This window comes from Serinus canaria, chromosome 8 (genome assembly GCF_022539315.1).
Source record: "Serinus canaria isolate serCan28SL12 chromosome 8, serCan2020, whole genome shotgun sequence".
Lineage (NCBI taxonomy): Eukaryota > Metazoa > Chordata > Aves > Passeriformes > Fringillidae > Serinus > Serinus canaria.
Window position 1 is genome coordinate 18,924,736 of NC_066322.1, and position 13,379 is coordinate 18,938,114.

The following is a 13,379-nucleotide window of genomic DNA, read 5'->3' on the forward strand; positions in this document are numbered from 1 at the left end:
GTCATGAGAATTTTGGGGGATTCTGCAGGCCATTCTTGGTATTTTCTTGGTGACCAAACCTGCACTCTGGTACTGTTTCACAGATCTCCTGTCATGACCCAGCACTTCAGAGAGGAATGGCTCCCTTTGTGACCTAAGTTGCATCAGGATGAATAAAAGTAGTTTTTACTTATATGGACAAGTCTTTTGAAAAGTGCAGAAGAATGACATGTTGGAGAAAAATCCTCTGCTAATCTCTCTTGCAGGGATTGTCACTATCTTTTCAAGATGGAGAGTGTTCAGACACTGCTCTGATGCAATTGTGAGTTGTCCAGATGCGCTGGGAGAGTTCGGTCTGGTGGTGTCAGAGGCCACCAGTCTTTTGATATGCGGGCTTTGGGTGGACCCCAGCTTACAGCTTTTCTGACAAGATCAAAGCATTTTCCTGCAAGGAAATTGCTCTGTGACTAGCCAGGTTTCTGCAATCCCTACCACACTAAGCTCTCACTGGAAGTTCCGCAAGAACTTTGGCTGTCACACACAGTCAGTATTAGTTTGTTCATGACATTCCCTAAAATGTGAGTTTCTGCTCATCCTGAAAACCACCGAAGAGCATTTACATACTCAGGATCCCTGTGAAAAATGTGTCTGTCTCTTTATGCTAGTAGACATGTTGCAGAACATTTTTTTAAACCAGTTTAGCCAGGTGAGGTGTCTGTTGTGTGTCAGTTTGGTGTGCTGATGTGTGCGGCCTTCCTGCTGGCATTTGACAGAGACCTCCATTCTGCTTATTTCTGAAATGCATGAATAACACTGTGTTGTTCTTTCTGCTTTTTCTGACCATAGGCAATTCCAGAATTGAGTTCTCAAAGGAGCCATGTAGACATTGGATTTCTGTAGTAGGAGTGCAAACTTCCTTATCAGTAGACGAAGCAGTTGGAGAGGTACTGAGAAAGAATTCTGATTCTGTTGGTGGCATGTTCTCCATGTGAGGCTGGAGTGTAACCCTGGTGTAAACCCCCTTGCTAAACACTTACCAGCAACTACACTTTTGGTAGAGATGGCTGGACCAGCCTGAGTCCTGTGTTTGTGTTTCAGCCCTTGTAAGCAGGTTAGAACCTGTGCAGTTGAGCTATGTTAGCCTATCTTCTCTGAGGGTTTAGACAGCCTGCAGTGCAAATCCAGCTGATCTAGCTCCATTTGCCTATGAAGAGTGAAGCTATATTTCAGTTTCCTCACCGCCAAGATGTCAAGAAGGCTGTAAATGTGTGTGGTTGTCTAAGTTTAATGATGTTTTTTGTGATACAAGTACCCACCTTTTGGAATGGAACTGAAATTGCCTGCATATTTTGCCCAGTGCTGCACCTGGATTGGGACAACTCCTTGTATCGCTATAAGGCTGAGAGAGGCAGAGGTGAAGGACTTAGGGGTGCTGGGAGATAAGAGGCTGGGCATGACCCTGCAATGTGAGCTTGCAGCCCAGAAAGCCAATTGTATCCTAGGCTCCACCATAAGGAGAGTGGGCAGCAGGTCAAGGGAGGGGATTCTGTCCCTCTGCTCTGGCCACACCCCACCTGCAGTGCTGTGTCCAGCTCTGGGGTTCTCAGCACAGGAAGGACATGGACCAAACATGGCCAGAGCAGGTCTGGAGGAAAGATGTAAATAATGATTGCAGGAGAGGAGCACCTCTTATGAGGAAAGGCTGAGAGAGCTGGGTTTGTTCTGTCTGGAGAAGGCTTTGGGGTTACTTTCTTGTGGTGCTAAGTATATAAAGGGAGCCCTACAGGAAAGCTGGAAAAGGACTTTTTACAAGAGCATGTAATATCAGGACAAGAGAATGGCTTAAAACTGAAAGACAGTGGGCTTAGTTTCAAAATTGGTAAGAATGTCTGCTGTGAGGGTGGTGAGGCCCTGAAACAGGTTGCCCAAAGAAAGGGTGGATGTGCCCATCCGTGGAAGTGTTCAAAGCTAAGTTGGATGGGGCTTTGAGCATCCTGGTGTGGTGGAAGGTGCCCCTGCCCATGGCAATGGAATAGGAACTGGGTAATCATTAAGGTCCATTCCAACCCAAACCATTCTATGGTTCTGTGATTTTACACAGCCTCTGACAATTAATTTGTTGGATATTACATCTCTGAGCTCGTATCCTCTCAGCTGGTAACCAATAGCCTGGACATGAAAGCCTGCACATCTGACTAATGAAACCCTGAATCATTCTATCCTTTAATTAAAGCATGTTCTTTTAATATGTTGCCCTTACTTAAAATTATGTGAGAATTATTTCCTAGAAGAAAATGTCTAATGAATTCATTTTTATTTAGTATTTTCTATATATTAGATAAATAAGGGGGAAAGCCTAAAATATCTGGGGCATGTCAGGCAGTTGCAGGGGATACATATGTCAACCTCAAGCATGATTTATCTCATGTGCCTTTTCTGACAGTTGTGACTTAACGGCTGCATGTTCCTCCAGGCTCTCAGGAGGCTAAATAGCTTTTCAAGTTTCTAGCTTTGTGGTAGAAGAGTAAATGTCTGTTTGCCAGTGTAATTTATCTGAGTCATTCTGGGAGAGGTGTGGAGCAATTGAAGCATGACTATTAGCATAAATAAGAGAGGGACCCTCTTGCTGAGGGTAGAATACTGTAGTGTCTTTCAGAGGAAAGCTGCTTCCCCATAACAACTGCTACAGCTAATTGAGAGGCAAAATGCTTTAAACTGAAAGACCCAATATATTGTTCTTTGGTCTATTGTGATATTCTTTTATGTTTCAATTTGCAGTTAACCAGAACAGAGCAAGGAAGGATGAGGAAAATTTCTGCAGTAAGTGCAACAGTAGAATACACCAGAGCTGGCATTTCACATAGGCAAAAGGTGGTTTTTGGTTTTTCTTTTAAAAAGAATATATGATACAATACAGTGGTAACAGTGTTAAGTAGCTGTCATTGCCAATTTTGTTTCTGAAAAAAATGCATTAAAAAGTTTTCTTTATACTTTCAAACACAGTTGTTTTACAGCATCCTCTGAACACACAGAGGTTAGTTTTGGGGGGTTTGTTTTCGGGGGGTTTTGGTTTGGTTTTTTTTGTTTTTCTTTTTGTTTGTTTGTTGTTGTTGTTGTTGTTTTGGGGTTTTTTAACGTGTAAACACCAACACTTGGTGCTGTTTGACAGTGGCAGGAACTGAGTTTGTCCCCCATGGGCCAGTTCTGGCTTCTGCCCCACAGAGCGCAGCCGGACACCACTCTCGCCCCATCGGGCTGCTGCGTCCCCGGGGGGAGCTGCTGGTGAGTCACTCTGAAGGCCACGAGATCGGGTAGCAGCCACCGGGCCTGCCACGGCAAAAACACACCTTGGTTGTAGTGAGAAAAAATGGAAGAGCGTCTTCCAGGTGTTTACTTAAACATGACTTACACAGTCCTCTAAGAGGGAGAACGGGGGTAGCATACGGGATGCTGCCTTTGGCCATTGCCTTTCTGTGCCTACTTGGGGGGGCAAGGAAGCCGGGCGGGCGGGAAGCTGCCCCCGGTGTCCCGCGAGGCGCAGGAGCCGTGCTCGAGCAGGCCGGGCCGTGCCAACACCTCCTTCCCCGGAATGCCGGGTGCGCCCGGTGCCGGGAGGCGGCGGCTCCCAGGTCAGGGACGGCTGGGGCCCAGCCGCGGCGTTCCCTCCTCGCGTCCCCCGGCCGGCAGGGCGAGGGGATCCCGCGGGGGAGTTCTTTGCCTCACGCCTTCCTGTGCCGCCCGCAGCAGTCCCGCGGGGTCTGCACCGGCCGGGCACGGCAGCGCCCGCGGCTGCTCACGCCCCGGCGGGCGGGACGGGGCAGGGCCGGGACGGCGGGCGGGAGTGTCCCGCCGCCGGTGGCTGGGCCGGGCCGGGCTGGGCGTGCAGTCAGGAGACAGGGAATCGGAAACGGGGTGGAGAGCAGCAGCTGCAGAAACATTAAAACCACCGAATCCCCCAGCCCGCCCACCGGAGTTGCTCCGCGGGCACGCAAGATGTGCGGGGCCGAGCTGGGCTTGAGCGAGGTAAGGCTCGGGGAGCTGCGGCCGCGCACTCCGCGCACCGCGGGGACGCCTCCAGTCCCAGCGCTGCGGTCCCCGCTCGGCGCGACCCCCGGGGCCACGAAACAAAACAGAAGGGGTGGGGAGGAGGCTACCTGGACGCCGGCGTGCCCGGCTGCGTGCCGCGGGCAGCGGAGGCGGTACGGGACGGGACGGGAGCTACGCGCGCTAGAGACCGAAGCGGAGCCGGAGCGCTGCGAGTCTGAGCCCCAGAGCCGTGCGGGACAGGAGCGGTGCGGAACAGGAGGGGTGGGAGTTTTATGCCCGGGAGCGATGGGGACTGAAGCCCGGGAATAGTTCAGGGAGCCGAACCCACTGCCTTGCCCCGCTTAGGCTGTAATTTAGCAAATCTGCTTGTTCTTCTTTCCTTGCGTGATATTATGTGTTTAATTCTGTTTAAATGTCCACTACAAAACCTTTATATGTAAAGGGGGTTTCCTCTATATGCGTATTCCTTAATTATGCCCATTTCAAAAGCTTGCGATACTAGTTACTTAAATGCAAGGGGTTTTTTTTGACGTTCTTTGTTTCAGACCCATGGAATGGGCTTGCTCTCTAGCTTAATTCCATATTTTTCTTGTTTTTCTAAACTTTTTATTGCTGTGGGCTTTGTAAAGTATATTCTTGTATTTAGCAAGGGCACCCCTTACCTGTTTACAGCTTTGCGATGATCTCTTGTTTATATTTACATCAGTGAATTTACCACTGTTTCAGATGGCATCAGTAAATTGCATAACTATCCCCTTCCGAAGTGTATTCAGACTTTATTAATGGAGGAGAATTCAGGTCTTCTATCAAGTAATTTCTGTGCAGACTTTCATACATTTAAAGTTAAATCTAATCAAGCAAGCCCTTTCCTTTTTTTAATCTCTGCTTTTGTATTTCCCACTGAAGAAAAAAGACTAGAACTTAACTGCTGGGGAGCTTTGAGGTCTTTTGTGTTGGAAGAAGTCCAGTAATACAGTCCTTGCTGACTCCAACTTGTTCAGTTCTGCATGACAGGACTTTTTTTGTTGTATTAGTTTTACCTATTGAATATGCCTAACCACTTTTTAAACATATTTTACCAGCTGAATGAAATTGATTCACGTGTGAATACATTTATGACTCTGATGCACAGTTAAAACAGCAGATTATCTTAAACCCTCTAGCATTTGCTACACTGTTTGTCTTCCTTCTTTTAAGTCTGGGTTTTGTGCTTCTTGTTCTCAGGGCTGCAGTTTGTGAGGCCGTGCAGCAGTGCCGGGCAGGCTGTGGGGCCAAGGAGTTGCGGGGCAGCCCCCGGGTTTGTGGTTGGCGTCACCATCCGGTGGCCGCTGGGGGAGCAGTCCCCAGCCAGGCACCATGAACTCCGGCACCACTGCCCCGCAGAAGGTCACCAGCAACCCCACCAACACTGATGTCAACTATGTCATCAAAGAGCATTATAATTACACGGGAAAGCTAAATGAGAGTGTGGACACTGGAATTAAAGTGACGTCGGTGGTTTTTATCATCATTTGCTGCTTTATAATCTTAGAAAACATTTTTGTCTTGCTTACCATCTGGAAAACCAAGAAGTTTCACAGACCCATGTACTATTTCATTGGGAACTTGGCTCTTTCAGACTTGCTGGCTGGTGTGGCTTACACTGCCAACCTCCTGTTATCTGGACACAAAACCTACAGCCTGACCCCCAACCAGTGGTTTGTAAGAGAAGGCAGCATGTTTGTTGCCTTGTCAGCTTCTGTGTTCAGCTTGTTAGCCATTGCCATTGAGAGATACATCACCATGCTGAAGATGAAACTCCACAATGGCAGCAACAGCTTCCGCTCCTTCTTGCTGATCAGTGCATGCTGGGTCATCTCTGCGATCCTTGGGGGGCTCCCGATCATGGGCTGGAACTGCAAGAACCTCTTGTCCAACTGCTCCACCGTGCTGCCTCTCTACCACAAGCACTATATTCTCTTTTGCACAACTGTATTCACTGGCCTTTTGTTATCTATTGTGGTCCTCTACTGCAGGATCTACTCCATGGTGAGGACTAGGAGCCGCAGGCTGACATTTCGGAAAAACATTACCAAAGCTACCAGGAGCTCAGAGAAGTCACTAGCCTTGCTCAAGACAGTGATCATAGTCCTGAGTGTCTTCATTGCCTGCTGGGCTCCTCTCTTCATCCTCCTTTTACTGGATGTGGGGTGCAAAGTGAAGGCCTGCCCAATCCTCTATAAAGCAGAGTATTTCTTAGTACTGGCCGTGCTCAATTCAGCCACGAACCCTATCATCTACACCTTGACAAACAAAGAGATGCGGAGGGCTTTCATCAAGATTTTGTGCTGCTGCACATGTCCCCCAGCAGATTCTGGGACCAAATTCAAACGGCCGATCATTGGGGGCATGGAGTTCAGCCGGAGTAAGTCTGACAACTCCTCACACCCACAGAAGGAGGACGGTGACCATCCTGAAACCATCATGTCTTCGGGCAATGTTACCTCATCTTCTTAGGAGTAACCATGGGGGTGTATTTCAGAGTCTTCCTCTGAAATCAGGGAGCTGGGACGCCTCCTGCTCACAGCAGCAGCGTTGGGCTGAGTGAGCAAGTAGCATTAGTTCTAATGAGGCAAACGGTGCACTTGCGAGGCTGGAGTTCAAGAAATGGGACACACTGTTCTGGCTTGAAAATCTTTTTCCCTGGAGCATGTTTTGTCTTTGCGCTGAGGCAGCTCAGGATTGTCAGGCGCATTCATATCCTGAAATCTCCTTAGTAACTCTGAAAGACTGATGCCTTGGTGAAATGATGCCTGGTGTGTGTGAGAGAAAGAGAGAGGGGGAGGAGGGAAAGGGAGAATGAATCTTTTTTTTTTTTTTCCCTGTGAGAAGAATGTGAAGTTTTTTCTCTTCACAGCAAACCACTGACACAAAGATCTTTCTGTACTGAATTTAGTGGTGGCTCTGGTATCGTTGGTAAGAAGTGTGTTTGTTTAGTACATAACATGGAAGGAGATCACACAAATATAACTTAGACCACATACAACCATAATTGGCATAATTTTGCAGAGCTTTTAGTTAAGTCATAAGGTTTTGTTTGCAGAGTCCAAAGCTCTTGGGGTTTTACTTAGCAAGATCATAGCTGTGAATTTTTGCTGTCAGTCTGTATTACATTTGAAGACCATGAGCTAGATTCTGCAGTTACTTTCGCCTGTACAATTCCATTGGCTGCGTCAGTTTAATGGAGTAGCTCAGAAGGGCATTTGGCCCCATATTTTGATTGCCTTTTATTCTATAGCATTAAATAAACTGCATTATCATGAAAAATGCAAGAAAGAACTAAATATCATTTCTCTTCAAGATGACTTGAAAGTCTACAAAATAGTAAAAAATACTATTGATGACAGCGGGATTTTTGCCTAAGTAAGAAGAGCTAAAAACTGAAGGGGTATTTCAGTGTCAGGTTCACAGTCTTTCCAAAAGTAAGGATCAGTTGGAAAATCAGAAAAGAGTACGTCGGGTTTCAGAAAAAATAAAAAGAAAGCTGAAGTGAAATGACTATAGATAAATGCACTTCCATAACAAAATGCAATACATTTTGGCACATTTTATTAATGTTTATAATTTCAGCAAAGATGTCTGTATTTTATCATGGAAGAAGTACCTGTCGTTAAATTGAATGTATTTGTTTTACAGCATCATTTTTACTTCTCTATTTTTCTAACCTGTGCTAATGGGGTTGAATGTGTACAATGTAAATAAGATACAGGAGTCTTCATGGGCCTAGAGTATTACTGTAACAAATGTGGTATATCTGGGATAGCTGAGAGCAATTGACTTACCTACAGTCATCAGCAACTCCTAGGACTGGTATTTTGTAAAGAAAATGTATTGCCTTTGTAGTAAAATTTCCAGTGCAATTAAATTGTTGGGGTTTTTTTTCTGGTTTAAAAAATAGTATTTAAAATGTTTCTGACTTTTATTGTTCAATTTGCACATAGCTTTATTGACTTCTAAACATTAATAAACTGATTTTTTAAATGAGTCTATTATCAGATTACTAGCAGTTTTGTACTATTGTGGTGGTTTCATGCCGTGTGTGGTTTCCACAGAAGTCAGTGAAAGAATTCCTTGATTTTAGTACATGCTGGGATTTAGTCCATTCTGTGGGGACATAACATGTAATGTCACAGAATCATGTAAAATACAAAATTAATTTTAAACTATAACTTTCTTGTCAGCATGTTCTGTATGGCTAAAATGCCACTAGAAGACTCTCTACAAGAGCAATTCTTTGACAGCCAATGAAGTACAAACAGAAGGAAAACCAGACGGTTGCTAGTTTTACCAAGACTGCCTAGAGTAGAAAAGTGAAGTAATTCACTTGTATCACCAATATAATTCATAAGTTCAATTCTTAGCTTATTGCAAACGTCAAGGAAGTTTATGAAACACAGGATGGTGGCTCAGCTGCGCGAGCGCTGCAGCTCCGTTGGGTCTGCCAGCGAGGACCGTGGCAGTGTTGTTGAACAGATACTGCGTTACTTCTCCCAAAGGTTTGACTTCCATTTCCTTTCTCGTGGCCATTCCCTCTCAGAATTACTTTTAAGTTCCATGGAGCCCATACCGGATGCAGTTGGAGAGTGAAGATAAACCTCACCTTCTCGTACTGTATGTCATCGCTGTGCAGGGTTTACTGTGGGAAATGAGAGCCTACTCACCGAGGAAGGCTCTGGGTCATAACCTCACTTCCTGAAGGAAATTCCAAAAATGCCCTGAAGACAAAAGAGTGGAAGCAGGCTGGAATTTCTCTCCATCTGTCTGCCTGTATGGAAGGAATGATTTCATGTGTGCTCACTTCCTAGCCTTTTAAATAGTGACCTGAGCAGGGCTGAAAAAAAGTCAAATCTGTATTTGTGCACAAGATAAAGTGTCTCTTGGCTCAGGTCTTCATTTGGGCAGGGATGCTTTACCCTGGGTGCTGACAGTCATGAGGGAAAGCACTGCTTTGTCCCAGGTATAAAGTCACTTCTGTGCAGAGCACCAAAAATGTATAAACCATGGAAGTCCAAGTTAAACCCTTGTGCTACTAATGAGTAAATAAATGTCATGTACAGGGATGAGGCAATGCACACGGACATCTAAATTTGTAGGGGTGTTTTTATCTGAAGGACTGGGACCCTTCTGCTCCTGAAGCCTTGCAGGCATTAAGGTTGTTTGTCCCACGCATCTGAGATCCTGTGACAAGGGCTGAGCTGTGTCATCACAGCACGGTGCCACCGACCCCTTGTGACTACCACCCCATTTCTGTTCTCGGAGCTGATAGCCACAGGTGAGTCATTTCCCTTCCCTTCCTGGTGTTTCTGTATCCCTGGCTTATCTCATCTAAGCACTGTGGGCCTTTGTGGAAAATGACAGTTTCCCCTATGGAGGTGACTGTGTGATAGGAGCCCAGTTCTGGGAGGGAGCTCAAAGCCCTACGTAATTCACGCAGTAAAAGATGTGCACACCCTAGAGTGTGGCACTGGGCCATGGGAAGCATTTCCTACACTCCTGGTCATGGTGACTGAAATCTGCTTCCTCCACAGACACTCCACATGCAAGTAGACAAGATTTGGACAGGCAATAATAGCTATAATAAAATAATAGCATTAATAACAGTAAGGTGAAAAAAATGAAAAGGCCATTTTGTCCTGCAGCTCCTCAGCCATGGCCATGCATTCCCATACACCAGCAGGTTAGGCCAGAGGTACCACACAGTTTTGAGGCTGCAGTGTAGAAAGCACCCTTCCCAGCCCTGGCCTGCCTTCTGTGTGCCTGGAAAGGGCATGCAGCTTTGTCCTGGTGATGGCCATGTGACAAACAGGCAGAGAAAATTAACTCAGAGCTGAAAAGGTACATTATACCCAACGTCTACATGAAATAGAATAGCCTGAATTATTCAGAGCAACCTGGTCCTTTGATGTTTATTCTTTTTCCTAGCTGTTCTTCTAGTGCAAGGAATAGAACAGGGATAGAAAATTATCATAAAATCTGTCTTTTACTTCCCTGGCAACTCCCTGCCCAGGTATTCCTGAGTGAGAGCCAGGTATAGCAGGGTGCATGTTGAACAAGAAAGGAGCTGCAGCTGGAATGCCCCATGGACCACTCAGCTGGAACTAACCTTGGGCTTGCTGCACACCACAGGCTGCCAGGACTAAAATAGGGAACAGAAATGTGTAAAAATACTGTTATTCATCCATATTTTATCCTGTCACCTAAGAAATACAGGGATTGCCCAACTGTAGCATTCCCTAATTCCTAATCTGTCCCAGAAGATCTCAATACTGATTGCATTTTGTATGGCATGAGGCATTATCAGATGTTGTAAAAAGGGTCAAACTGACAAAGCATTCAAAAACATGGGTACGCAAACTACAGCTATGTAACCTGCTCAGTTCTGAAATGCTGGAAATTCCCCAGGCTTCTGAAGTTTGCCAGAAAACATCTATTGTATTTCAATAATTCCCCATATGTTAAGTTGGGGTTTTTTCCTTTTGAAAATGAGATTAATTCAATAGAACAAATGTCAAGATTTAAGAAAAAAACAAAGAAACCCTAAACAAAATCCACCTTAATTAAGTTCCTATAATTTGCTTTTACACACTTTTCTAATACAATCTTTCTATTTATAGATGGGAAGAATTTGCTTATTAGCTGTCATCTGATTTATTCTGATAGAACCTTATTTCATTTTACACAGTCAGCAAGAATTGCATAGGGTCACAAAATCTCCCTTCAACTATTACTCTACGCAGAGGATTTTCCATGGTAATTAACAGTTATTAAATCTACTCTGCACACATGATCTATAAGAGCATGTGGCACAGTAACTTGTACAAGTTTTCTGATTAAATAAGAATTTAGAGAAATCTGAAAGCCAAGCAGCCAGTATAAATTACAGCATTATTCAAAAGATTGTTTGGGCGTGTTTGGGGGTTTTGTTGGTTTGTTTGTTTGGTTGGTTGGTTTGGTTTGAGTTTTTTTGTAAGTCTGGAACATAATTAGTGTAGACTTAGGTGATCCACTGAAGAGAATGACAATGTTAAAGGATCACGTCCCCTGCAGCACCAGGATGACTCAATCCTTGTGTGTCACAGTTTGAAACGTGTCAAAGCAGCAGGGCAGCAGCCAGTTGTGCATCTACAATGCAACATTGTATGGGAGCTCCCCAAGCTCTCGGTGCTGCCCGAGCCCTTCCTCTGCTGAAAAACCCCGCACGGCAGCTGAGCGGGAAGTGTTTCCTTGCACTTGGAGTTTCCGTGCTACCTCCACAAGACAAAAAGGCAGGAAATCCCATCAGCCACACCCAGGAATGCTCCGGCTTGGAAAAGTCCTAATAAAGCAGAGCTCACAAAGCTCTGTCAACCCTCTGTGAACCTTCCACCGAGCCTGGGGTAGCAGCCGCATCATGCAAACCTGATACAAAGGGCAGTATTTATTTTGAGCTTTTGTGAATGATCACTTGGAGAAGACCCATTTTTAGGTGCATGGTACATAAAAACAGCCTGTCAGAAACGTGTGTGACCCAAACCCCATTAAATATTAAGATCTGTCTGTAGCAATTGCAGTGTTTATTCAGAATCACTCTACTCAGCTAAAAGTGAGATTAAAATACCAAATGCACAGCTTTGAAAACAAATGGACATTTGGAAAACGCAGGCTAGAGGGAAATCACCAAATAAATACTGGGTTAAAATTATCTGCTGGGCTTTGTGAAATCATGGATGAAAACTGTTTTGCTACCTGGGGAAAATCTGGTGTGAACCACAGCTGACAGCCGACATTTATAGGTCCTGAGCTGTCTGCTAAAGGTAGTTTTGCTCTCTTAAACACAGAAACACTTGATATAAGCCAAGACTTCTTGACTTAGTAGGATAGTGGGGTAAATTGCTGGAATATTGTCTCAGACAAATTCTTGCCCATACTGAGCAGCCAGAGCTGAATAATGTGAAGGTGAGGGTGTGAATTACTTTAAGCAACAGAAATAGAATTTATACGGTGACACAGCATGTGTAATAACGACTTTCACGATGTAAAAAATTGTATTTGGCACAAGATTGTGATTGAGAGTATATGGGAGAACAGGTTTCAGGGATAATTTTGGATTGCTGGTGGAGGGAGTTGGACTACACCATAATATTTTCCACTTGAAACGAAGGAATCTTCTGTGGTAATGCAGACACAAAGCTGAGGATTTTGAGAATTTTCACTTGTGAACTCTATCCTTAGATCTGTAATTCTTTCCTGAGCAGCTCTGGGCAAGGTCTCATGAACCCTCCCACACAGAGATATGTGTAATAAACACACAGGGATGTTTACAAGTGAATACTTTGAATTTTGTGGTACTATTCAAAGAGCTGGTATCTGTGTCATTTTGAATAAGGAGGAGAGTCTGCCAGGTCGATTATTACCCAGCTACTTGCAGTATTTCCTTGTGCTTTGATGAGCTGCTGTATCAGTTACTCTAAGGTGGAAGGAAAAAAAAAATTCTATCAACATGTGCAACCCTATCCTCATGTTTGGAAGAAGGATCAAGCTGGAAAACACGTTCTGATGAAGTGCTGAAAAACAACTCACCACAGCCTGCATTGTTATCTTTCTTGCTTTCAGGCAAGACACAACTATGGTCTAACGATTTCTCCTAATCTGGTGACCACTTCGATGCCTGTTGCACAAGGAATCCATGTGAGCCATGTCCCAAACACCGGGCACTTTTGCATGTTTTTTATTTCCATCACAACTCCCACTTCTACTGCTGGTTTAGGCACAAGATAAGAAATTGTTTGTAGCTAGTGTGTGTTTCTTTCTCATCTGCGTTTCATGATCCATGCACCTTTGAACAAATCCTCTATGTTGGCACAGAGACATTACTTCAAAGCAGCCTACAACTCTATTCCAAAAGGTGTAACAGCTTTTTTCCCTGCTGTTCTGAAATTCAATACATTTTGCATTTTATTAGCTCTCTTACTGTCTTTATATGTTATATCACAAATGTTGTTTGAGGAAATCTTCCAGATTAACCTTCATCTCAGAGACTGTCCATTTCCCAAGCAAAAATATTTGAATTTTATTCTTCCAATAAATAACGTCAGTGTGAGGGAGAGAACTTGTCCGCACAACTTAAGGTGGTAGGGAAGGAGCAGTGAATCTTTCAACTTGAAATAGTTCATCGGTGAATGTGGCTCTAGTCAGGACTCTAATGATATACGGTGAAGTTTTTCTTTTCACCAAACTTGCTGAAAAACTCAGAGGCATTAAAGAGGGTTCAGAGGACAACAAAGCAAGGCGCTTTAATAGGATGAACTAACATAAAAGGCTCAGTGAGCAAAGCC

The 13,379-nt window shown here is 44.6% G+C and overlaps 1 protein-coding gene across 2 annotated transcripts; it reads left to right on the forward strand.

Annotated features, from left to right (window-relative positions):
* The first annotated feature begins 3,854 nt into the window (after window positions 1-3,854).
* S1PR1 (sphingosine-1-phosphate receptor 1) lies at window positions 3,855-8,049 on the forward strand. Of its 2 annotated transcripts, none has more exons than XM_009088492.4 (2): window positions 3,855-4,002; window positions 5,251-8,049. In XM_009088492.4, the coding sequence occupies exon 2, from the start codon at window positions 5,383-5,385 to the stop codon at window positions 6,520-6,522; it is 1,140 nt and encodes a 379-aa protein (XP_009086740.1). In that variant the 5' UTR covers window positions 3,855-4,002; window positions 5,251-5,382; the 3' UTR covers window positions 6,523-8,049. The 2 variants fall into 2 exon arrangements, with proteins under 2 accessions (XP_009086740.1, XP_050833447.1); XM_050977490.1 differs by lacking the exon at window positions 3,855-4,002 and adding an exon at window positions 4,164-4,271.
* Window positions 8,050-13,379: the final 5,330 nt, after the last annotated feature.

Bases quoted from the DNA above. Each gene is read 5' to 3' on its own strand.
- S1PR1 (XM_009088492.4), top strand. From the start codon at position 5,383: ATGAACTCCGGCACCACTGCCCCGCAGAAGGTCACCAGCAACCCCACC.